A 25,106-nucleotide genomic window follows, 5' to 3' on the forward strand; every position below is an offset into this window, starting at 1 on the left:
AAAATGGTTGTCTGCCATTGCTTTCATGAAGGGAGGGAGGGAGGGAATGGGGGCCTGATGAAATATACCCAGAACCAGCCCGCGACAATGTTTTTTGCCCCATCAGACACTGGGATCTCAACCCAGAATTCCAATGGGCGGCGGAGACTGCAGAAACTGTGGGAGAGCTACCCACAGTGCAACGCTCCGGAAGTCGACACTAGCCTCGGTACTGTGGACAAACTCTGCCGACTTAATGGTCTTAATGGTTTTAAGTGTGGACATACACAATCGACTGTATAAAATCAGTTTCTAAAAATTCGACTTCTGTAAATTCAACCTAATTTCGTATTGTAGACATACCCTGGGATAGCACTTGGGACCAAAGCTTGACTTCTATGGCAGTATACCTAGTGAGGCTTGTTGACTTCTGTTGACTAGCAGCCGTGAAATCTGTATTTCAGTTTTGGATAGGGGCTTAAATACATTTATCACAGACATGCTTTTCATGTTCTGTATCAACTGTAATTTACCACACTAATTTGCAGTAGTTAAAACTTCAGAAGAAGAATACCTTAAAACTTTAAATCAGGCCCATATTTCTTCAACAACTGAAATGCTATATCAATAGGGGGCTCTGACAATTTTTACATCGAAACTTAAATCTCCCTTTTGATCTTCAAAAGTGTTCCCTTCAGAAGACAAGATTTTGAAAATACTCTATTTTTACAAGAAATTAATCAAATGCAAAAATTGAAAAAGATATTGTGGTTTCTTTGGTAATCTGGAGTCAGGGTATTTTACAGTGCTATGCATTGATTCATGATGTAGATAAGTATATTGTGAAGAAAGCATGGGACAACAGTATGTGTAAGACTTGTTTCACTGTTGACTGTATCTGGTTCCAGAGTAGCAGCCATCTTAGTCTGTATTCGCAAAAAGAAAAAGCGTACTTGTGGCACCTTAGAGGCTAACAAATTTATTTGAGCATAAGCTTTCATGAGCTACAGCTCACTTTATCGGATTCAGCTTTTCATTTGCATAGATCCACATTCTTAGAGGCTGTTTTCTTATTTAATTTCCTGCTTAATGTTTTCTGACACTGCAGCCTCAAAATGTTATGTTCATATTTGGTATGTCAGCATATGCTGCTAAAAATCCTTCACTCACTCTCAATGAATAATTTAGTTTCTTTTTAAGAATTTAGAGCCCAATCTTGCTATACTGAGTGGACTCTTATGAAGTGCTGAGTACCCACAACTCACACTATCTCTTATGGGAGTTGAAGGAATTCAGGTCTGTAGGACAGAGACCTAAATTTTATGGGCCATATTCTGCTCTGTTAAGCTTGTGAAAACCCTGCTGGAAATAAATTGTGTTTGTAGGTGTTGTTGGAGCAAAATGTGACTGTCCATCCTTTGAGTGCAAAAGAGTGCACTGAAGAGAACAAAAATTGTTTCATGGATTTCAAAATCACAATTGCAAATGCACACAAGGATGTAATTCCTAAATATATTATGCTTAGGTTTTCTTTCCTGAGTTAGTCATACAAGCATTTAAAACAAAAGTATAGTTTAGAAAATTGCACTTAAAGGATATTTTGCTTTAGAAGCAGTTTTTTAAATGAATACCAAATGGAATTTTTAAATTCCATTTCCAGCAAATACTTTGTATTCTAAGTTTTATAACCTGGAGGGAATTTCTGTTGTAAGAAACGTTGGGGCAGAGTTCCTGTCTGAAGTATCCTTCCCCTTTGTCACATTCCATAATCTATTTCAGATGTTCATAGGGTGTCAGTTTCATCACATATAATGCAAGAACCTTCCCCTCTCTTGTTCTTGCCACCTGGAAAACCCTTTCTATAATATCTGTTTCAGCTTCATTCAATCTCTATCTCCTTTTAAATCATATATTTTCCACTGTACGTGCCTTTTAACGTAGGTCTTCCTTTTGGTCTCATGAGTGAATGGCGTTGATGGACCTATCCTGTGGAATATAGACCAGATCATTATACTTTAATTAGATGGATTTTAAAACTCTCTTGCACTCTGCAGTATTTGTTTAGGCAAACTCCAGCTAAAATTATGACATGGATAGAGGAATTGCAGAATTGAAGTGACTCCAAGACACTAAAGGCCCAGTTTGAAGGCTGCAAACAGGACTTTGCTCTTGAGAATTGCATTTTCTGACTGGAGATGGATTGAAACAATCTGGGACATGCATTCTGCTTCACTATAGTTTAGGAATAGGTTAAAGCTGAAAAATTCGATTTCAGCTTTAAATTTTAGACATTTTGTAGTTCAGGTTTAGCTTGGCTCATTATAAAAAAAAACGGAAAAAAAAAACCCCACTTGTGAAACTTTCAAATTTAATCTTGCATTTTGATACCTCTTCTCTCTCTTACCTCCCCAAAGTTATGATCCGGGGTTTGATTTGGTCTTATCTCTACTATAAGTAGAGTTTGGCTACTTTCTGCATCACTGAAAGTGGTTTCTATATATAGGACAGTCAGCCTTTTGAAATAATAAGCCACATAATGCTGATTAATCTGATATTATAACTATAAATGGAACGGAAAATGGGAAAGTCAGTTCTATAACAGTGGAAGGGTCAGTCCTGGAGGGAGTTGGTTAAAGAAGCTTAATCTTAAACTGATAACTGTAGGCTTGCAGTGTAATTACCTCCATCTGATTTCTGCTGCTTATAAGAGCACAAATTGGAAGAAAAACGGTTTGTAGGGAATGTTGTTACGCCCTCAGTGTTTACCAGACCATAAAAAATTAGTAATTACTTCGGTGTCAGAAAAACAAACCGTGTCTTGACATGTTTCATTACTTTGTTAATTTAAAGCTCCTTTTGGTAAGACTTGTTTTCTTTCACTGAGCTGTTCTATTAGGGCTCTCTGATAACAGCATGATTGTGGAGAAAGAAAGGAACAGGGATTCCATTATGAATGTATATTAGAGTTGCTCATTCTAACCAAAACAAACTAATGTGCTGATTTGTAAGCCAGTAAGAGTGCAGAATGGGGGAGGGGTGAAAATTGGCAAAACCAATTAAGTATGAAGTCTGTTCTATAAAAACTTTTCTGGCTGTTGTCCATATGGTGTTGGATACTTTCAACTTAGTTGAAAGTTACAGGCTGATAACAGTTTGACAGTGATAAATTGAGTCATCAGAATTGCACTAATGGATGGTCTTCAGTTCAGAGTCCCTAGTAGATGATTAGGCATGTCAAATTTATATTACTCGTTGCAGAGTTTCAAGCTCTTGTTACAGTGATGATTGCAGGGATGGATATAAATGACTTGTTCTTATTGTTAAGTTTTTCTTTTTCCTTGTAATTGTTGTCTTAAATATATAAATCATGCCATACTTGCTTAAGATGAAGTGTCTTTTGTTTTCCACATACTGAATTAAAATAGAACTAATAGTCTGTGCTTTGTGATAAGGAAGGCAAGAGAAAAGGGAAAATGTATGGGATAGTAGCATTAAAATGTTGAAGAAAAGTGTAGTAATATGAAGTAAGGGTGGAATTTTGAGAAGTGTCTAAGTGATTTAGGAGCACAAGTCCCATTGAAAGTCCATTGGTAGTTTTCAAAATCCCACCCTGAATTCCTGCTGTAGGATCAGCTGTGTATGCCACGTCCTAGAGAAGAGTGTGAAACACTTTCTGGACAAATAACTAACTTTTGAAAGTAGTTATTGATGATCACAGGCCTCTCTCCTTGTGTGATGTGATGTGTCCGTCGCAATCCAGCTGAGGCTCTTGAGTTGAAAATTTCACCTTAATGGCCACTATGGAAAAGATATGGCAAAAGGGCTTTTTCAGAGCCAGGTCTTTGATTCTAGAATTCACTGTGTGTAGCCTTGTGAGCTGTGTTGACGCTATCTGTGTACTTGAAGTTCTGGAACTGTCTCTGGGCTGACAGAGCTCACAACTGGGAAATTAAATATCAAAATTAAATGTCAAAATTTGAAGAGGGAACTGAACAAAAGATGGGATGATCATTATTATTTGTATTATGGTAGCAACAAGAAGCCCCTACTGAGATCAGGGTTCCATGTATGCCGTAAATACTCATGGTAAGAGTCAGTTCACATTCTAGACAGTAAGAAGTGTTGTAGCTCTTTCAGTCCCAGGATATTGGGGAGATAAAGTGCGTGAGGTAATACCTTCTATTGGACCAGCTTGCGTTCGTGAAAGATACAAGCTTTCAAGCTTACACAGAGCTCTTCTTCAGGTCTGGGAAAGGTACTCCCAAGGTTACAGCAAAAGGCAAAGAGGAACAGACTGTTTAGCATAAGCAGTTAACACGTATTATAAGGGACCATTCAAGATAGAGTGCCCCCTTAACGCTTCTGCAGTCATAGGACAAAAAGAGGGGGTTAATGTTGTAATAGGCCATAAATCCGGAGTGTCTGTTTAGACCATGATTTTTAGTGTCCAGCAGAGTAATAAATTTAAGCTCCCAGGCTTGTCTTTGAGGAAGAGGACTCATAGGTCAAATATAGAGTGATAGCTTTGTGAAAAGCATTCACCCATAAATGATAGGGTGTTTTTGTCTTTTATCATTTTCCTGTGTGAGTTCATTCGAGAGTGTAGTGATTGTCTGGTTTCACCCAAATACATGGGCAGCAGGCGCAGCTGCCCCGAGGGATACCTGGGCCGTGGTAGCCCTGCCACTTCCCCAGGGTCTCCCCACCCACCGCCTGCTGCTGCCTACCTACACTCCCCCTCTTTCTCCCCCTGATCCCTGCGCTGCGTCGCTTCTCCTCAGGGGCGGTGGAGTGAGGAGGGATGCTGCAAGCAAGTGGTGGGCGGGGGAGTGAGGCATCTCAGCTGGGCACTGGGGCTGCTGGCTCGGAGTGGGGGACAGGGTGGCGGGCACCGGCTCTTCCCAGCACTCGGGCAGGGGATGGCTCAGCCCTGCGCTTGGAGGGGGGGGAGGGGAGGGAGAGGCTCAGTACCCAGTTTGGGTGGCGGGGGGCAGCCACTTGTCCCTGTGCTCGGGCGGGAGTGGCTCGGCCCAGCCCGATGCTCAGGGGCGGGGGAGGGAAGCAGCCTGGCCCAGTGCTTGGGCCAGCTTAGTCCAGTGCGGGGGGAGTGGCCTGGCTAGGCGCTGGGGCTGAAGGGGCTGGCCTGCGGGAGCTGGGGTGGGTTAGTCGGGGCTCCTCTAGTCATGAAGGGGTGCTTCAGGGCTCTTCCTGTTATGGGGGGGTGGGGTTTCGGGGCTCTGGCATGTGGGGAGTGGGGCCTCAGGCAGAAGGGGCAGGTCTGGTGGGCTAGCCTCCCCAAAGTGGAGGGTCACCCGCCGCCCATGCCCAAATAGTTGTTACTGGGCCACTTAGTGCATTGGGTGTTGTACATGACGTGCTGTGATAGGCCTTTTATAGGACCCATGGATTTTGAAAGGTGTGTTGGGGGGGTGGGTGTGTTGATCATTGTAGCCATGGAGATAATGTCTGCAGGTTTTGCCAGATCACCTTGCATTTTGCCGTAATTCTGGGAGTATCTTTCCCAGACCTGAGGAATTGCTCTGTGTGTCTGGAAAGCTTGTCTCTCTCTCTCCAACAGAAGTTGATCCAATAGACGATATTGCCTCACCCACCTTCTGTCTCACATTCTAGACAGGACAGACAAAAGGTTGCAGAAAGGAATATTATCCCACTTTAGAGAGAGAGGAATTTAATGCACAGAGAGATTGACTTACCCAGGGTCATGAAGGAACTCTGTGCCAGAGCCAGGAATTGTTCCTAAATCTTTCAAGTCTCAGTTCAGTTCTTTAACTCCAAGAACAACCTTCCTCTCTTGGATGGATGGCAGTTTTAACGTGCAGCTTTCTACTGTGCTGATTTTGAGTTCTTTTTTGTTTTCTTGTTGCTTGTTCCTCCCTGCCCCCTTTGTATAAAAGGCCATGATGGCTAATTAGACATCTAGAAAGAGAAATCCTTTTCTCTTGGTCCAGCAGAATCTGGATTTTTTGACTTTGAGGGCATACTGCAATGTCAATGTATTCTGTCAGGCTTTCCCTGCAGGATATATTCATTAAGGTAAGAGTAAATTGGGCTGGAGAGAATATCTGGGTAGATTGGGAGGAGTTATTGATTCTTAGGGGGCAAATTTTATTTGGCTTGGATTTGAGGAATTTTTGTTGATATTAATATACCTGGAGTTTGTTCATGTGCTTTTTTTTATAATATGTGTGCTGTCCTTAAGTTTGGAGAGAGCTTTAATAAACAGAATAAATAATTCATAGATTCTTTACTTTCCTATAGGTAAGTGATTATTTATTTGAATAATCTGTTCTTCATGATTGAAAGGTGGTGGTTTCCAAAATAATCCCAAAACAATCAATCTGCCTCCCCCAAACCTAACTGTAAATGTAAAAATGTAACTGTCAGATATGTTTAGAATCTGGTGGTCCCCTGACCCAGTTACAGTAGTTAACATTTGTTATGTGGTTGGAAGCCCTGTGATGATCACGTGTAGCCAGGTTAAAAGTCAATCACAACATGATTAGGTCATACCCACCCTACACAAGTCAACAATATTTGAAACAAGTGCCCTGTCACTGTTGTTTATAGGCAGAGCCAAAATGCACTGAGTGATCCAGACAGCAGGATCTATCTTGGAGTGTACTTTTAAAATTATTAATGTAAATGACAGCAAGCAGTATTCTTAATGATGTGAGTAACACCTGGATTCAGTTTGCTAGCCATTTGTTGATTTGCTACACTTCAGCAGCTGTCTTAACCTTTGTTTTAGTTTCCTCATTGGTAAAATCTTGATAATACTTGTCCAACTTTGTAAAATGATTTGAGATTTGCTGATAAAAGACACTATATAAGTATAAAAGTGGTGGTTGTGATGATTACTTTACAGAGAGAACTGCATAATATGTAATTGTAATATATTGTAGGAGAGGAGTTTCAGAATAAGCTGAAACTGTAAATGTTGCCTGGTACAAATCCAAAATGCATTTGAATGTCAATTGATGGCAAAACTTTGTTAAGTTGCCTTTATCTTCTTCCTGGTATAATTTTAGACATGGTCTGAAGAAGGCACAGGCCTGATTTTTTAGTAGTGTTGAAGTCACTGGAAGCTATGGGTGGTAGGTGCTGAAAATGAATTCCACGTGTCTCATTAGATTTGTAAGGCTGCCTCTTTATTTTGGCTTTCAAACCATATGAAAACAGGTTGTTTTCCAAAATATGCCTGAAGTGAAAAGATAAATTTGTCATGAATATATCCAGTTCAAAGAAAACAGTAAGAAATCTAAGGTGTCTGTTTAGCACTTATGTTGCTATTTCCCTCTCACTCCCTCTCTCGCCCAGTATTGATCTGGAGAGTCCTAGGCTAAAAATGCAACCAGTAAATGCTATCCTTGTCTCATCTTGCAGGCCTAAACGGCAACATCAGAACAACTTTTCCCTGTTTCCTTCCACGAAAGGCTGGAATTTCAGAGGGGTAAGTTTGGGTATTTTATTTAATTGTTTTGCCTACAAATGCTTTAAAGTGATTTGATTAAATGTCAAAAAAGATACAGATTTGTTGTGGTTATGATGATGATCCTGGACAGGTGTGTGTGTGTGTGTGTATATTTATAGTAGCTTAATGGAAGGTTGGGTAGAAAGATCTGTCTGTTACATACAGTATTTTATGAATTTAGATCCCAGTTCAACAAAGTATTTAAGCACATATTTTATCCCTATTCAGCAAAGCACTGAAGGACGTGCATGTGCTTAAATGTTTTATAAGTAGGAATTGGATACTGGCAGATTAAGGTTTGTATTTTATCTTTATATAATTATATGTATATAAAATAATTAAAACTAAAATAATTTGGTAAAAGTCTTTCTCAATTTCCATCCTTTATACTGTCTGTTTACTTTTGCATTATATTAAATTTGGACACTGTACATAGACTAGTCAGTTTCACTCTTGTTTGTAGCCAATTTTGTATTTTCATAATTTGGCTCTGACATATTAACAGGATGCTGCAATATTGGGGTTACAAATGTTGCAGAGGAGTGTTGTACTCTTAAATAAAACTTCCCCACACAACTAAAAATGTGGAACTATTTCTACCAAATAAATTAAAACTTATTCCTAAATTTGGGACTGTAACAATTTGGGGAATCTGTCTATGAACAACTTACGAATTCTGGTTGATATGAAATTCTTGAATCATGGAAAGCCTTAGTAGATGTAGAGTCGGCCATCTGCTGTCACAGATGTTGCAGATCCTGCCCAGACCAGGTGCTATGATCAGTCATCTTGGGACAATGTTTAACATCCTCCCAAGATACTTTTGGAATGGAAAGTATTGCATTATCATCATTCTCTATGACTACATCATGTGCTTTTTCCCAAATACAAAACAGTAATATTTATTGACTACTCAGGAATTTTGCTGGAAATGATTGTGAAATGATAGATTTAATGATTCGAAGGAAAGGAGGAAGTGAGAGCAGCAGAATAAGAACAATAGACTTCAGAAAAGCAGACCAACAATCTCAGAGAAATGGTAGGTAATGTCCCAGGGGAAGAAAATGTAAGGGATAAAGAAGTTAATGAAAGCTGGTAATTTCTCAAGGAGACAAATTTAAAGGCCCAACTGCCAACTATCTTGATGTGAAGGAAAGATAGAAAGACTCATAAGGGCCCATATAGCTCCATCAGGAGCTCTTCAATTACCTGAAATTCAAAAAGGAATCCTACAAAAAGTGGAATCCTGGACAATTTGCTAAGGAGGAATTCAAAAGTATAGCACAAATATGTAGGGACAAAATCAGAAAGGCTAAGGCACAAAATGAGTTATGCCTAGCAAGGAATATAAAAGGCAATAAGAAGTTCTTTAAATAAACTAGGAGCAAGAGAAAGATGAAGGTAAGTATAGGCCCTCTATTTAATGGGGAAGGGTAGCTAATATGTGATGACATCAATAAGGCTGAGTTGTTTAAGGTTACTTTGCTTTAGTCTTCACTAAAAAGATTAATGGTGGCCAGATACTCAACACAATTAATATTGTAATAAGCCAGCAGATGGCACCTAAGGGCAGCCAAGTCCTGGAGGATCAACAGCTTGAAGGGTCAAGATGACAGAGGATTCCATGGCAGATTGGAGGAGCTTGAGGGCAAGTGCCATCTTGGCTGTAGCATCAGGGGAGGGGGGGCAGAGGGAGCTGTGTGGAAGGAAGAAGGACTGTGTTGCTTTGGGAGTGGGTGTGCATAAGACAGGGGAATAGGAGTTGTGACAGACACTACCAGACTTTGACTTGTCAGCACTTTGGACTTAAACTCCCAGGTGTCCTGGGGGAATGTGAAGGCTGGGTAACCAAGGAGCAGCATTCCACCTAGGCTTACCACCTGGCCCGTATTTGACCAGTCTCGCTGGGTTTTTTTTTAATGGATTTGCCAGTTGTCAGAAAAATAATTTTTTTTACATGAGTCTAAAGATTTCCATTATTATCACAATACACTGGGATATCTAATTTTAAAAGTGTCTGTGTCCAGCTAAAGACGCTGCAGTGTTCCCACTTCCGCAGTTTAAGCTATAACAGATCAAAACTGTTGAAAATACAGCAGCTGTCTGCCCACCAACACCCAAGTGCACCATGCCTATGTGTGTGAAAGAGGGTATGAGTCATGCAAGAGTGAGGAGACGTGTGAGGCATATTAAATAATGGAAGATCAGGGCAATGGTGCAAGTGATTCTACTACGCCCCCGAAATAAAGCTTGAATCAGAAACGGCACATTCAATGACAACTGGCTAAATGAAACTACATTTGAGACTGGCTAACAAGTAATAAATGATAAAGCTCTTAAAACCAATGCCCATTTGTGGTCAATGATGGTATAAATTTTATCTATATGTGTACTCTCTCTAGATACTGTTAATGGCTGTTGAAGGGGGCAGTTGCAGAGTTGCCTGGGGTTTGGGGTTGGAGCCAGCTTGCCTTGTGATGGCAGGGGCAGGGGTTGCTGTGGTTTTTTTGCATTTCAAAGATGGTAACCCTATTTCCAACAGGCTGGAGGCCCCGACTGAGCAACGCAACCCACGAAGCTAGCATCCCAGCTTTATGTGCAGCACTAGTGGGTTTAGAGGCCTTGGGTGGGGAGTGATGGTTTTTGGCACATCTGAATGTACTCCTGTTTCACTGTTGTTGAATTCCCTTAAATTCTTCTTCGGATGCTTGCTCATACCGATTCCAATTAGGTGTGTGCGCGCCGGGTGCATGGCTGTTGGAAAGTTTTCCCCTAGCAACATCCATCGGGTTGGCTGTGGAGCCCTCTGGAGTGGCACCTTCATGGCGCTCAATATATACCCCAGCCAACCCGGCGCCCCCTCAGTTCCTTCTTACTGCCTGTGATGGTCGTTGGAACTGTGGCATCTTGCTTGCATGATCTCCACATTTCCTTAGCTCTGTAGATAGTTGTTCTTAGTTTGGTTTGTAGTTCTTGTTTTTGGTTTTTAGTTAGTGCTAGTCAGGTTGGGGGGTTTCCCCTCCACCCCGATTCTTCTTCTCGGGGCTCCATGCCCAAGTCCCCGGGGTTCAAGCCCTGCAGGTCCTGCTCTAAGCCCATGCCAACGGGCAACCTCCATGACGCTTGCCTGAAGTGTCTGGGGGAGGCTGATGAAGACGAAAAGTGCAGGATCTGCAAAGGATTTCATCCTCAGTCTAAAAAGGAGTGGGACCTTAACTTGAAGCAGCTCCTTATGGAGGTGGCACTTAGCCCCCACCCTCCTTCGGCATGCCAGGACCTGGCACCGAGCGCTTCAGTTCGCACTGCCCCAGTGGCAGTTGTGGAGGTGGCACCATGGTTGGACTCTGACCGAGACCCGCAGCACTTCTGCTCTCCGGCACTGCAACCGATGACATCAGCTTGGCACCCCTCCCACTCTCCTGGTCAGAAGCCGGAAAAGGGTACGCCTCCTGCACAGAGACGCTCTTCCCTGGAGCCAGCCAATGGGGAGCGTCCCGGAGGGGAGCGCCCAGGAACAAAGTCCATAACCCCGGCACCGTTGACTCTGGCCCTACGAGGGGATCTGCTAAGTCCAGTACCTCTGGACTCCCCAACCAGCTCTTGTATGCACTCTTCCCACTTCGGGACCCCCTCCGACCCCAGTCCCTAAGCTGGACCCTTTGGTTGGTGATGCAGGACATCGAGCCCCCGCAACCCAGGGGGGACAAGATGACCCTCTTGCCCCTGTGGCCTCCTCCCCTGACAAGGCTGTGGCAGCAGCTCGATCTCCGGGTCACCGCCGATTGACATCTGTGCCCACCAGGACCGCCTGCGCAGGGTTGCATGTAATACGAACCTGCAGACAGAGGAGGTAGTGGAACCGGAGGATCCGGTGGTGGACTTTTGGCCCCGGAAGGCCCGTCGAGGGTGACCCTTCCCCTCATCAGGACCATTCAGACTAATGCCAAAACCATCTGGCAGACCCCAGCCTCCATTCCCCTGCGGCTAAGGGGGTGGAGTACAAATATTTTGACCCCTTGAAGGGGGGTGATTACTGGTCCACTCACCCGCAGCCCTGCTTGCTCGTGGTGGCGGCTGTGAATGAGAAGGAGCGGCATGGTCAGCTGGCCCCTGAGCCCAAGTCGAAGGACGCCAAGTACCTCAACTTGTTTGGCCGCAAAGTTTACTCCATGTCGGGGGCTTCAGCTCCGGATCACCAATCAGCAGGTGCACCTGAGCCATTACAATTTTAACTTCTGGAACTCCATGCTGAAGTTCAAGGAGCTTGTGCCTCTTGCGTCCAGAGAGGAGTTTGGGGCCCTGGTTGACGAGGACAAAACAGTGGCACGGACCTCTTTGCAGGCCTCGCTGGATGCTGAAGACTCGGCTGCACACATGTTGTCTTCCAGGATTGCCATGAGGCATGCCTCTGGCCTGCCCCCAGAGGTTCAGCAAATGCTGCAGGACCAGCCCTTTGACAGGGGTGATCTGTTCTCAGAACAGACTGACTTTAGGCTGCACAGCCTTAAAGACTCGAGGATGACCATGAAGTCCCTGGTTATTGTGATACAGCATGGCCAGAGGGCAGCAGGATAGTGTTAGAAGGGAGCCTTATTCCCTGTAGAGAGAAGAAAGTTTGCTATAAATTAATTAAAGCACCTGAAGCCAATTAGAGCACCTGAAGTCAGTCACATGATAAAAACTTCCTGTTTCAGACATGAGGAGGAGTTGAAGCAGAGTGCATTGATGTGGGAGCAGAGAGCAGTTGGGACGAGTTGAAGCAGAGTGGATTGGCATTGGAGCAGAGAGCAGTTGGGACGAGTTGAAGCAGAGTGGATTGGCATTGGAGCAGAGAGCAGTTGGGACGAGTTGAAGCAGAGTGGATCGGCATTGGAGCAAAGAGCAGTTTGGAGGAGTTGAAACAGAGTGGATTGGTGTTGGAGCAGAGAGCAGTTTGGAGGGAAGCAGAGAAGAGTTTGGAGAAGTGCTGCCATGGGCTAAGAAGACCAAGATCTTAGGTAAAGGGACACCTGGTTTGTGCAGAGGGAGGACAGGAAGCCCCACAAGCTGAAGGGCAGGAGAGGGAAGTAGCCCCAGGGAAGGAACCGCTAGTTCTAGTGATTTACCGCGATCCCTAGGGCTCCTGGGCTGGGACCCAGAGTAGAGGGTGGGCCCGGGTCCCTCCCTCTCCACTTCCCTCCTCTAGCACACTAGTGGGGCAGCTAATACCCCAGTTCAGGGGCAAGAAACGGTGCCCTGAACCCCGCCAAGAAGAGAAAGCGTGAGACCCATCATAGTAGTGCCGGCAATTTGCCACAGTATGCACACCCCGGCAAACCAGTGGAAGCACTTCAAACCTCAGCAGTTGCAGCAACGCTCCTACCTTCCTCAGCTGAGGCAGGATTTTTACAGACGGTGGCGATGTAATAGCAGGAGGAAGCCCTCCAACCCCCTGTCTGGACAAGGCCAGCACCCCAAAAGCCATCATCGGGCTCCAAGCAGGCCTCTTGAAGGGACACCCAAGGACGGCGTACCAGACTTCCCCCAGGATCCTACCCTTTTTTGAATCGTTTGTCACATTTCCATGGAAATAACCACGGACTGAACTTGGTGGTCACCGTTCCAGAGCGGGTCCTTGCTTCCCTCCACTGGTGGCTAGATCCCAGGGTGGTGTGTGAAGGGGTCCCCTTCCTTGTCCCTGGTCACGGATACGTCAGCCCTGGGGTGGGGCACTCATCTCAGAAACCTTCGGACCTAGGGCCTGTGGTCTCAGTCCATGCTCTCCCTCCATATCAACGTCCAGGAGCTGATGGTGGTGCGGCTTGCTTGTCAAGCCTTCCAGGAGCACCTGCGGGGCCGTTGTGTGGCGGTTCTCACGGACAACACCATGGCCATGTTCCACATCAACAAGCAAGAGGGGTGCACTCCTCCCCCCCCGTCAGGAAGCCATTCAACTTTGGGAGTTCTGTATAGCCCTCTCCATTCACGTGGTGGCATCCTTCCTTCCTGGGATCCAGAACACGCTAGCGGATCACCTCAGCAGGTCCTTCCACTCTCATGAGGGGTCCAGCCGGCTGGATGTTGTCCACCCCATCTTCCAAAGGTGGGGGTTTGCCCAGGTCAACCTTTTTGCCACCCGCGGCAACAGGAAGTGCCCAGTGTTCTGCTCCTTCCAAGGTCACTGTCCGGGCTCCCTCAGACACGTTCCTGCTTCCCTGGTTGGGTCGCCTGCTTTACGCCTTCCTTCTGTTCCCTCTTGTGCACAAGCTCCTGCTCAAGATCCACAGAAACAGGGCGAGGGTGATTCTGGTAGTTCTGGCGTGGCCCTGGCAGCATTGGTACACCACTCTGCTGGAGCTGTCAGTGGACGTTCCAGTCCCGTTGCCTCTTCTTCCCGACCTGCTCACCCAGGACCGTGGTTGCCTCTGTCATCCTGACCTGTGGTCTCTCCACCTCACAGCATGGATGCTGCGTGGCTAAACCGTACGGAGCTTCTGTGTTCGGACCCCATACAACAACATTCCTGGGCAGCAGGAAGCCCTCCACTCGAGCCACGTATCTGGCGAAGTGGAAACAGTTCTTGTGTTGGTGTAACCAGTGCTACACATCCCCCCTCTGGGTGTTGGTGCCCCTCATTTTGGAGTACCTTCTACACCTGAAGCAGCAAGGCCTGGCGGCGTCCTCCATGAAGGTTCACCTTGCTGCTATCTCGGCTTTCCACCCGGGCATGTCTTACTGCTCTGTCTTCACCAACCCGATGGTTGCTCGCTTTCTCAAGGGCTTGGACCTCATCCTTTCCAGGCTCAGGGGCCCCTGTTCGAACTGATGGCCACATGCTTTCTCCTGTATCTCTCCTGGAAGATGGCTTTCCTTGTCGCCATTACATCGGCGAGACATGTCTCTGAGCTAAAGGCCCTTACCTTGGAACCGCCTTACACAGTCTTCCACAAGGATAAGGTGCAGCTCAGGCCTCACCTGGCCTTTCTCCCCAAGGTGGTGTCAGGTTTTCACACCAGACAGGATATTTTCCTGCCTGTTTTTTACCCTAAACCTCATGCCAGACCCCGGGAGCAGCGGCTGCATTCCCTGGATGTCCACAGGACCCTTGCCTTCTACATTGAGCACACTAAGCCCGCATATCAGGGACAACGCGGCTTTCAATAGAGTGGTACTGCAGTAAACATTGCTTCACTTCAGCCCCTCTGCCTAGATAAGGCTTGGGAGTCACCTAGTAGGAACTGATATGAGCAAGCACTCTAAGAAGAAAAAACGTTACTCACCTTTGTAACTGTTGTTTTTTGAGATGTGTTGCTCATATGTGTTCCATACCTGCCCCCCTTCTCCTCTGTTGGAGTAACTGGCAAGAAGGAACTGAGGGGATACTGGGTTGGCTGGGGTATATATTGAGTGCCATGAAGGCACCACTCCAGGGGGCTCCACAGCTGACCCGATGGATGCCGCTAGGGGAAACTTTCTGACGGCTGTGCACACGCCTAATTTGAATAGATATGAGCAACACATCTTGAAGAACAACAGTTACAAAGTAACCATTTTTTCCCCACCCATCTCCATTTTGGCCCATTGGTCTGTCCCCATTCTTCTGCGTAATATTGTTTTATATAAATGCTTTGAACACCTCTCTGCGTGTAATTGGGTTTTGTATCAGGAGTTTCCAGACCCACATGAGAAAAGGGGGTAAATGCCTGACCCAGAGAAGAATAAGTGCAAGCACGCTACTGTGGGGCATCTATCAGCACCTGTGTCCAGCACAGAGGGGTCGAGGTGGGTGGGGTGGCACGATATTAACAACACGGGTAAAAATGCAAGCCAAATTAGGGAAAGAACAGGATAAAGAATATTTATGGAAGTTAGATGTACTCAAGTCAGCAGGGCCTGATGAAATTCAGGGTATTTAGGGTATTTAAGGAACTAGCTGAAGCAATCTTGGAACCATTAGCAATTATCTTCAAGAACTTCATGGAGGATGGGTGAGGTCCCAGAAGCAGTAGATGTGATGTATGTTGATTTTAGTAATACCCTCAGAACCTTCTCTTGAGCAAGCTAGGAAAATGTGGTTTAGATGAAATTATTGTAAGTGGGTGTGCAACTGGTTGAAAGACCATACTCGGAGTAGTTGTCAATGGTTCATTGTCAAATTGGGAGGGTGTATGTAGTAGGGTCCTGCAGTGGTCAGTCATGGGTCTGTTACTACTCAATATTTTCATTAATGACTTGGATAATGGAGTGGAGAGTGTGCTTACAAAATTTGCAGATGATAGCAAGAAGGGAGGAGTTGCAAGTGGTTTGGAGGACAGAAATAGAATTTAAAATGACCTTGACAAATTAGAGAAGTGGTCTGAAATCATTAAGATGAAATTCAATAAAGACAAGGGCCACATATTTTACACAGGAAAGAAAAATCAAATACATAACTACAAAATGGGGAACAAAAAGCTTGGTGCTAGTACTTCTGAAAGAATCTGGGGGTTATAGTGGATCACAAATTGAATGAGTCAACAATGTGATGCACTTGCAAAAAATGCTAATAACATTCTGGGATGTATTAACAAGAGTGTTGTATATAAGACAAGGAAGGTAATTGTCCCACTCCCCTCAGCACTGCTGAGGCCTCAGCTGGAGTACTGTGTCCAATTCTGTGCACCACACTTTAGGAAAGATGAGTACAAATTGGAGAGAGTCCAGAGAAGAGCAATAAAAATGATTAAAAAAAAAAAAAAGGTTTAGAAAATTTGACCTTTGAGGAAAGGTTAAAAAAAACTGGGCATGTTTACTCTTGACAAAAGAGGATTGAGAGGGGACATGGTGAGTTTTTATTTACATTAAGGACTATTACAAAGAAAATGGTGATTGGTTGTTCTCCATGTTCACTGAAAGAGGGATAAGAAGTAACAGGCTTAATCTGCAGCAAGGGAGATTTAGCTTGGATATTAGGAAAAACTTTCTAACTGTAAGGATAGTTAAGCTCTGGAATAGGCATCACTGGAGGTTTTTAAGAACAGATTGGATAGGATGGTCTAAGTTGATTTGGTCCTGCCTCAGTGCAGCAGGCTGGACTTGATATCCTCTTCAGGTCTTTTCAAAGCTCTACATTTCTATGATTCTACTTCTTGTCTTTTAGGTATTTTTGTTGATGATTCTACCACCTCCATCTACTAATGGACCAATATTGTTGTTAGGATTCTTTTTCTCCCTAATATTCTTTAAAAAATGCCTTATTGTCCTTAACTCTGCTGGCCATAAATTTCTTATTGTGTCCTTTTGTTTCCTTTATCAATTTTATACACTTCTTAACTTTTGATTTATATTCATTACTATCAACTTCCCATTTCTTCCATTTGTTATATATCTATATCTGTGTGTATCTGTGTAAAATATATAAAAATATACCTTTACTGCCCCTCTAGGCCAGGTTGGTTTTTTAACCAAGAAGGCCTTCTTTCTTGATTTGTGGGATTGTGGCTTTGGGGATATTTCTGAGCATCCATTAAAGTGTTTTTAAACGAGTTCCAATTAGCATTCACGTATTTTCTGTTAAAATTTTCCCTCACTGCTGATTTAACTCACAATTGTCAGCTTTGTGAAATTGACCCTTTAAAGGAACCTAGTATATACATTTCTGAACTGAACTTTATTCTGTCTGCACATAACAAATGTGATCAAGTAATGATCACTTGTATCTAAGCTACCACTAGTTTTTAGACATTCCAAGGATGTTTTAGTACGGCCAGCAAGAAACTTCAAGCATTTTGTAGTGGTCATTTCCCACAAAACTTGTACAAGAGTGCAGTTACAGAACCAAATATTAATTCCTTGGAAAAGTTTGGACCAAATACCTTAAAGGGTCAAGGAAGAACCTGCATCAGTAGTCCAGCTGACTTGTCTGGACACTGAAATGCACAGACAAGTGAGCACTGGACAAGAGAGCCAAGTTTCATTCAGCATTTGCAACTCTTTGGCATCAGCTTTGCTTTGATGAATGGAAAAAGTATGTTCTGAAAAGCTTAGTGAGCTGACTTCAGGTCACTAAGGTTTTGGTACAGATGGTGAATAATAAAAAGAAATGTTGATATCTTTTCAAACAGGAGTACAATTCTAATGGGATAAAAAGAAGAATTGAATTAATGTTGATGACAGAACAGTGAGTTTGGTGCTGTCACACTTGGGCATGACAAACAGATCTCTGAGGAGCTCTTGAAATGTGTTCACTGCTGATGATTTGTTGAAAACTTATATAGCATGTCATCTAGAAATAGCATACAAGAATATTTCAACAGCCCCAAAACCACGAGGACAACCAAAAGTGGCAAAGGCATGAAATGAAAACGTTGTGCTTACTTTCCAATCTTCATTTGACAGTCGGTTTGATAGTTTAAAATGTCTCTGTCTAGTGTTGAGAAAAATGGGTCTGTTTAAAGCATCAATCGGCATACACCAACACAAACCTCAAAGTGAGATAAGGAGGGCCCGGATGTTAACAATTTACCAAGGGAAACTCCTCTTCACTTTACATTAATTTATTTTATCAGGGGAAACTTCCCCCCCACATGCTGATAGCAATCAATTTGAGCCATGTATATAGAGACCAACAAATCTTCATATTTTTGTTTCTTAATGGGAAGTTCCGTGACTAAAACAGTCATATAGCACTACTAAACTTAGTGATGCTGTGTGTGTAAGTGGCTAAGAGTAGCTGGTGCCATACACTGAACCTGATGGCATTTCTGTCTATCCTGTAATGCAATAACTTTAGAACACTGCACCCAATCAGTTCAAAAACTTCAGAGAATGTTCTAGGCATCAGTGGGCTGAACCCAATTTATTTTGGTGAAAGTCAAAAAAGTATTAGAGGGAAGTGGAAGTGTGGACCTGGAGGGAGAGGAGGAAAAAATAGGGGTAGAGGGAAGCAGCAGAGACCAAAGGGATGAGGAAGTGGTGGGGGAAGCTGTGAGAGGGGTCCACAACTGATTTAAAATGGAGAGTATAGACTGTAGACTAGACTCTGGATGATTATTTGAATAATGTAGTCATTTGTATTGGTTTTTTTAGACATTGTGATGATTTGGTGAATCTTTCTGAACAACTTATCCATTCTGGTTGATAGTATAAAGTTGTTGTTCTGAAGTTGATGTATTTTTTTGAATACCTGTAGTGGATTTCATCCTTGCTGATATGGGCTGTTTTTGTCATGTACTTTCCAGACCACGTACAATGGTGGGAGTGGGGAGAGGAGTAGAGGGGTCAGCTCTAGTTCCACGGGTTGGGCAATTGGACTGTGATGTCTTAGCTCTTGGCAGGGGGTCCTAGACAGAGGATCTGCAGCTCAGAAGTGTGCTTAAAGAACCCAAGCCAAAAGCAGTGTCTGGATTTGGTTCAGACTCTGAAGGCTCAAAGCACACTGAATCAGCAGTTGAATCCCTCACAGCAATTTGAATGTCCAAGATGGGGAACTCAGCTAGATTTGTGACAAATGGGTTTGATATGGAGAAGTTACTAGAAGATCAAGGGAAAAAAAAAGTTTCCTGGTCAGTGAGGAATGGTGGGTTTGTGGGAATGATTGGAAAAGACCATCATTTCACCCCTGCTTATCACTGCGATAGGTATGTCTATTCTGTTCAACAAAAAATGAATACAATCTTCTGCATTTTTGAAACAAACATCTGGAATATTACATTATGTTGGTTTTTCTCTCTTCCTTTCCCTACTCACCCAAATTAGCTGAAAAACCTCACTGCTAAAATTAAATAAAAAAATGTATAGTGAAATCTAAACCAACATTTCTGCTTGAAATATTTTTAGAGGCATGTGTTTGGTGTGCAGTTGCCTGAAGATTGGAGATAATTTACTGCAGTGCAGTTTCTCTTTATTTCCTCCTTTTTGTTCCATTTCCTTTTTAGTTTTACAAAAGTATTTCGCTAACCAAGCTGCAGATGCTGCCACCTGTGAGCAAAGCCGGTATAATTTATTAGATGCTGACATAAAAATGTGCTAAACATACTAAGGTCAGTTTTTGATACATAAGCAGTTTCTCTGCTAGCCTGATTTCAAGTCTGTGGGGGGAAAGGTAGCTTGCATGCCAAATGGGATACATTCCACAATTCTCAGACGGTATTTACAAAAAGCATACATGTATTTTGTGCAAGTTGGCTGACTTCAATTATTCCTATAATGAAACAAATCTAAGCAGGGTAAAAGTTAGTAAGAAAGAAAGAAAAGTTTTTCTTAGCTCTGACTGGCAGGTTAGTTACATAAAAGAACTTTTCAACAAAAAGCAGCCACCTACCTCTCCTATGCTCCAAGATTCCTATAGCAATTTAACACTAGATTGCACTTAATGCATTTATCTATTGGTTTTTATCTCTTTGACTAAACAACAAGAATAAGACTATTAATATGGGCATAATTCAAGTAATGTCAGACTGGTCTCACTTGAGATAAGTTGAAGTAAAATTATATGCTGGTGATTCCAATTTGATAGTGCTACAATGCCCTGTTATTCCACTGTTACAAGGAAGAGTATTGGAATATGGCAAACATCAACATGACTTTTTGTTATAAAGTACAGTATGAACTAAAATGCTTGAAAAATCTTTCCATGACTCTCTTTTTTATTTATGTGTATTTTGTGTGCATGGTTTTAGTATGCTGTTACAACACCGACAGATCCTGGTCGTCAGCGGGTGGGATCGAACCTGGGACCTCTGGAGCTTAGTTCATGAGCCAAAAGCCATATGGCTCTTAGTTAAGGCTGTAGAGCAGACTCATTAATCTTTCTCTAAACACTGGTCTACACTGGGGGGGGATTGATCTAAGTTACACAACTTCAGCTACGTGAATAATGTAACTGAAGTTGATGTACTTCGATCGACTTACCGTGGTGTCTCCACTGCGGTGAGTCGACTGCTGCTGCTCCCCCGTCAACTCCATTTTTGCCTCTCGTGGCACTGGAGTACAGGAGTCGACGGAAGAGCGCTCAGGGATTGATGGCTGCCCGCCGATCCGGCGGGTAGTGAAGACATACCCATATAAGTGGTCTCGGTGCCACTAACTGGGATAGAGCACCACACCCAAGAGGTGTGTGGTTTACATAGATGCATAGACTTTAAGGTCAGAAGGGACCATTCTAATCATCTAGTCTGACCTCCTGCACAACACAGGCCACAGAATCTCACCCACCCCCTTCTGCAATAAACCTCTCACCTATGTCTGAGCTATTGAAGTCCTCAAATCATGGTTTAAAGACTTCAAGGTGCAGAGAATCCTCCAGCAAGTGACCCCTGCCCCATGCTGCAGAGGAAGGCGAAAACCCCCCAGGAGCTCTTCCAATCTGCCCTGGAGGAAAATTCCTTCCCGACCCCAAAAATGGTGATCAGCTGAACCCTGAGCATGTGGGAAAGATTCACCAGCCAGATACCCAGGAAAGAATTACCTGTAGTAACTCAGATCCCATTCCATCACAGGCCATTGGGTCTATTTACCATGAATAGTCAAAGATCAATTAATTGCCAAAATCATGTTATCCCATCATACCATCTCCTCCAAAAACTTATCGAGTTTAATCTTCAAGCCAGATAAGTCTTTTGCCCCCACTTCTTGCCTTGGAAGGCTGTTCCAGAACTTCACTCCTCTAATGGTTAGAAACCTTTGTCTAATTTCAAGTCTAAACTTCCTGATGGCCAGTTTATATCCATTTGTTCTTGTGTCCACATTGGTACTGAGCTTAAATAATTCCTCTCCCTCCATGGTATTTATCCTTCTGATATATTTATAGAAAGCAATCATATCTCCCCTCAGCCTTCTTTTGGTTAAGCTAAACAAGCCAAGTTCCTTGAGTCTCCTTTCATAAGGCAGGTTTTCCATTCCTCGGATCATCCTAATAGCCCTTTTCTGTACCTGTTCAAATTTGATTTCATCCTTCTTAAACATGGGAGACCAGAACTGCACACAGTATTCCAGATGAGGTCTCACCAGTGCCTTGTATAACGGTACTAACACCTCCTTATCTCTACTGGAAATACCTCACCTGATGCATCCCAAGACCGCATTAGCTTTTTTCACGGCCATATCACATTGGCGGCTCATAGTCATCCTGTGATCAACCAGTACTCCAATATATACTTCCCCTAGCTGAGGAAGTACACCCCGAGCTTCAGAGAATTCCTGTTGAAATCCTGGACGAGCCCCCACAGACCCCGGTCGGCAGCGGGCAGGATTGAACCTGGGACCTCTGAAGCTATATCCAGTGGATATAGTATACTTAGATTTTCAGAAAGCCTTTGACAAGATCCCTCATCAAAGGCTCTTAACCAAAGTAAGCTGTCATGGGATAAGAGGGAAGGTCCTCTCATGGACTGGTAACTGCCTAAAAGATAGGAAACAAAGGGTAGGAATAAATGGTCAGTTTTCAGAATGGAGAGAGGTAAATAGTGGTGTCCCCAGGGGTCTGTACTGGGACCAGTCCTATTCAACATATTCGTAAATGATCTGGAAAAAGGAGTTGTCAAGGTTCCTTCCCCACTCTGAATGCTAGGGTACAGATGTGGGGACCTGCATGAAAACCTCCTAAACTTACTTTTACCAGCTTAGGTTAAAACTTCCCCAAGGTACAAACTATTTTACCCTTTGCCCTTGGACTTTCGCTGCCACCACCAAACATCGAACACCAGTTACTGGGACAGAGTTCGTTTGGAAACGTCTTTCCCCCCCAAATCCTCCCAAATCTTACCCCTTTTTTTCTGGGGAAAGTTTGATAAAAATCCGCACCAATTTGCATAGGTGACCACAGACCCAAACCCTTGGATAAGAAGAATTTTAATAAAAGAAAAAGTTAAAAGAATCACCTCTGTAAAATCAGGATGGTAAATACCTTACAGGGTAATTAGATTCAAAACATAGAGAATCCCTCTAGGCAAAACCTTAAGTTACAAAAAGACACAAAAACAGGAATATCCATTCCATTCAGCACAGCTTATTTTCTCAGCCATTTAAAGAAATCATAATCTAATGCATATCTGGCTAGATTATTTACTAAATTCTAAGACTCCATTCCTGTTCTGTCCCCGGCAAAAGCATCACACAGACAGACCCAGACCCTTTGTTTTTCCCCCCCTCCAGCTTTGAAAGTATCTTGTCTCAAAGTATGATTGGTCATTGTGGTCAGGTGCCAGCGAGGTTATCCTAGCTTCTTAACCCTTTACAGGTGAAAGGGCTTTTCCTCTGGCCAGGTGTTTACCCTTCCCTTTATATTTATGACAGGGGTAAACAATAAGGTGGCAAAATTTGCAGATGATACAAAACTACTCAAGATAGATAAGTCCCAGGCAGACAGCAAAGAGCTACAAAAGGATCTCATAAAACTGGGTGACTGGGAAACAAAATGGCAGATGAAATTCAATGTTGATAAATGCAAAGTAATGCACATTGGAAAACATAATCCTAACTATACATATAAAATGATGGGGTCTAAATTAGCTGTTACTACTCAAGAAAAAGATCTTTCTCTGATTGTTCTCTGAAAACATCCACTCAATGTGTAGTGGCAGTCAAAAAAGCGAACAGAATGTTGGAAGTCATTAAGAAAGGGATAGGTAATAAGATAGGAAAATATCATATTGCCTCTGTATAAATCCCTGGTACACACGCATCTTGAATACTACGTGCAGATGTGGTCGCCCCATCTCAAAAAAGAATTGGAATTGGAAAAGGTTTAGAAAAGAGCAACAAAAATGATTAGGGGGTATGGAACGGCTTCCATATGAGGAGAGATTAATAAGACTGGGACTCTTCATCTTGGAAAAAAGACGATTAAGGGGGGATATGCTAGAGGTCTATAAAATCATGACTGGTGTGGAGAAAGTAAACAAGGAAGTGTTATTTACTCCTCCTCATAGCACAAGAACTTGGGGGCACCCAATGAAATTAACAGGGAGCAGGTTTAAAACAAACAAAAGGAAGTATTTCTTCACACAACGCACAGTCACACTGTGGAACTCTTTGACAGAGCATGTTGTGAAGGCCAAGACTATAAACAAGGTTCAAAAAAGAACCAGATAAATTCATGGAGGATAGGTCCATTAATGACAATTAGCCAGGATGGGCAGGGACTGTATCCCTAGCTTCTGTTTGCCAGAAGCTGGGAATGAGTTACAGGGGATGGATCACTTGACGATTACCTGGTCATTCCCTCTGGGGAATCTGGCATTGGCTACTGTCAGAAGACAGGATACTGGGCTAGATGGACCTTTGGTCTGACCCAGTATGGCCGTTCTTATGTTCTTATGGAGCTAAATGCATGAACCTCTACTACATGAGCTAAAAGCCACATAGCCCTTACTTAAGGCTGTAGAGCAGACTCATTAATCTCTCTCTAAGTGGTCTCGGTGCCACTAGATGGGACAGAACACCACACCCAGGAGGTGTGTGGGTTACACTGTCTTTCTAGGGGCCTTAGCAGGGGATCCTTTAGGATTTGTCTACACAGGGAAATTGACCAACATAACTATAGTGGAATAATTAATAATTAGCAGCTCCCCTATAAGCTTTAACTTGAGCTGCTAACTCAAGTTAAAAGATGAGTTGCTGGTTCTTTGTCGGGTTATGACCACACTTTTTTTTACAATGCAGGCATAAAATAAGACCTGCTGCACTGAGATTTAAGCACTCTTGGGGAGACATGCTCTGCACTTAGGGCCCAGCACGGAGATGGAGTTTCCCCAAAGTATTATGTAGTGTGGAGAAGCTTCATCAGTGATGATTGAAAGAGACAGTTCAGTGGGACCTGGAGGATTGTTTTTCATTTTTGCTAGCAGACAGAATGCACATGGTCCTTTGCTCCCGTGATGGAAGAAGCCAAACAAACTCTTTTGCTCTCTACCACCCACATGTGCTGATTAGGTGCATCACGTAACTGCGAAATGCAACTGAGGAAACATTTTAAAGAGCACTAGGCTGTTTGGGAAGGAGAACAACGTTCTCTTCCTTCGGAGTAGCTGCCGTGTTAGTCTGTATCCGCAAAAAGAAAAGGAGTACTGCCAGAAGTAGTCCTGTTCTCTTCCTTATTTCTGATAACCTGAATTTCCCTTTGGGTAGAACAAATGGGTCACTGCCTGCATGTGTTTACAAGGTAACTGTAATAGAGACAATGGTTACAAATCTGCCTTGCGCAACAAACTGTTTACAGACCTGGTGATTAGAGCTGTGATTGCGGTACATAGATAAACTAGACACAAGTTTTTATTTAGTGAAGTACTGGTATTGATGTCTGCCTTCTTAATCTATGGAAGGAGTTTTAATATTTTTTATTTGTTGTTGGTTTTTGTTGTTGAACAGTCTAATAGACTTATTGTTGATTACTCACTACACTAATTTCTACTGAAACAGCAAGGTTTATGTTGGCAAAGGAGAGGAGATTCTATCAGAAATTCATTGTGTGGCATTTGCGTAACTGGATAGCAAAGTCAGTTCCAACTACAGTTCCAAAACACACATTAGATTAGCTGTACTTTTTAATATATACACTGAACTGGAAAAAAAAGCAGCTCACCATGACAAATTACAGACAATGTTGAAATTAATAATGCATAATTCTAAACTGATGTGTTGATTCAACACACTTTAGTTACCACGATAATCACACTGT

The 25,106-nt window shown here is 43.3% G+C and overlaps 1 protein-coding gene across 1 annotated transcript in view; it reads left to right on the forward strand.

The window, feature by feature from the left end:
* The window catches only part of ARHGEF3 (Rho guanine nucleotide exchange factor 3), a 312,784-nt gene that overhangs the window by 71,994 nt on the left and 215,684 nt on the right, over nucleotides 1–25,106 (forward strand). The window contains exon 3 of the mRNA XM_073351503.2: nucleotides 7,384–7,450. Coding sequence (XP_073207604.1) covers nucleotides 7,384–7,450 — 67 coding nt within the window. The remainder of the gene's footprint in view (nucleotides 1–7,383; nucleotides 7,451–25,106) is intronic.

Source organism: Lepidochelys kempii, chromosome 7 (genome assembly GCF_965140285.1).
Source record: "Lepidochelys kempii isolate rLepKem1 chromosome 7, rLepKem1.hap1, whole genome shotgun sequence".
Taxonomy (NCBI): Eukaryota; Metazoa; Chordata; order Testudines; family Cheloniidae; genus Lepidochelys; species Lepidochelys kempii.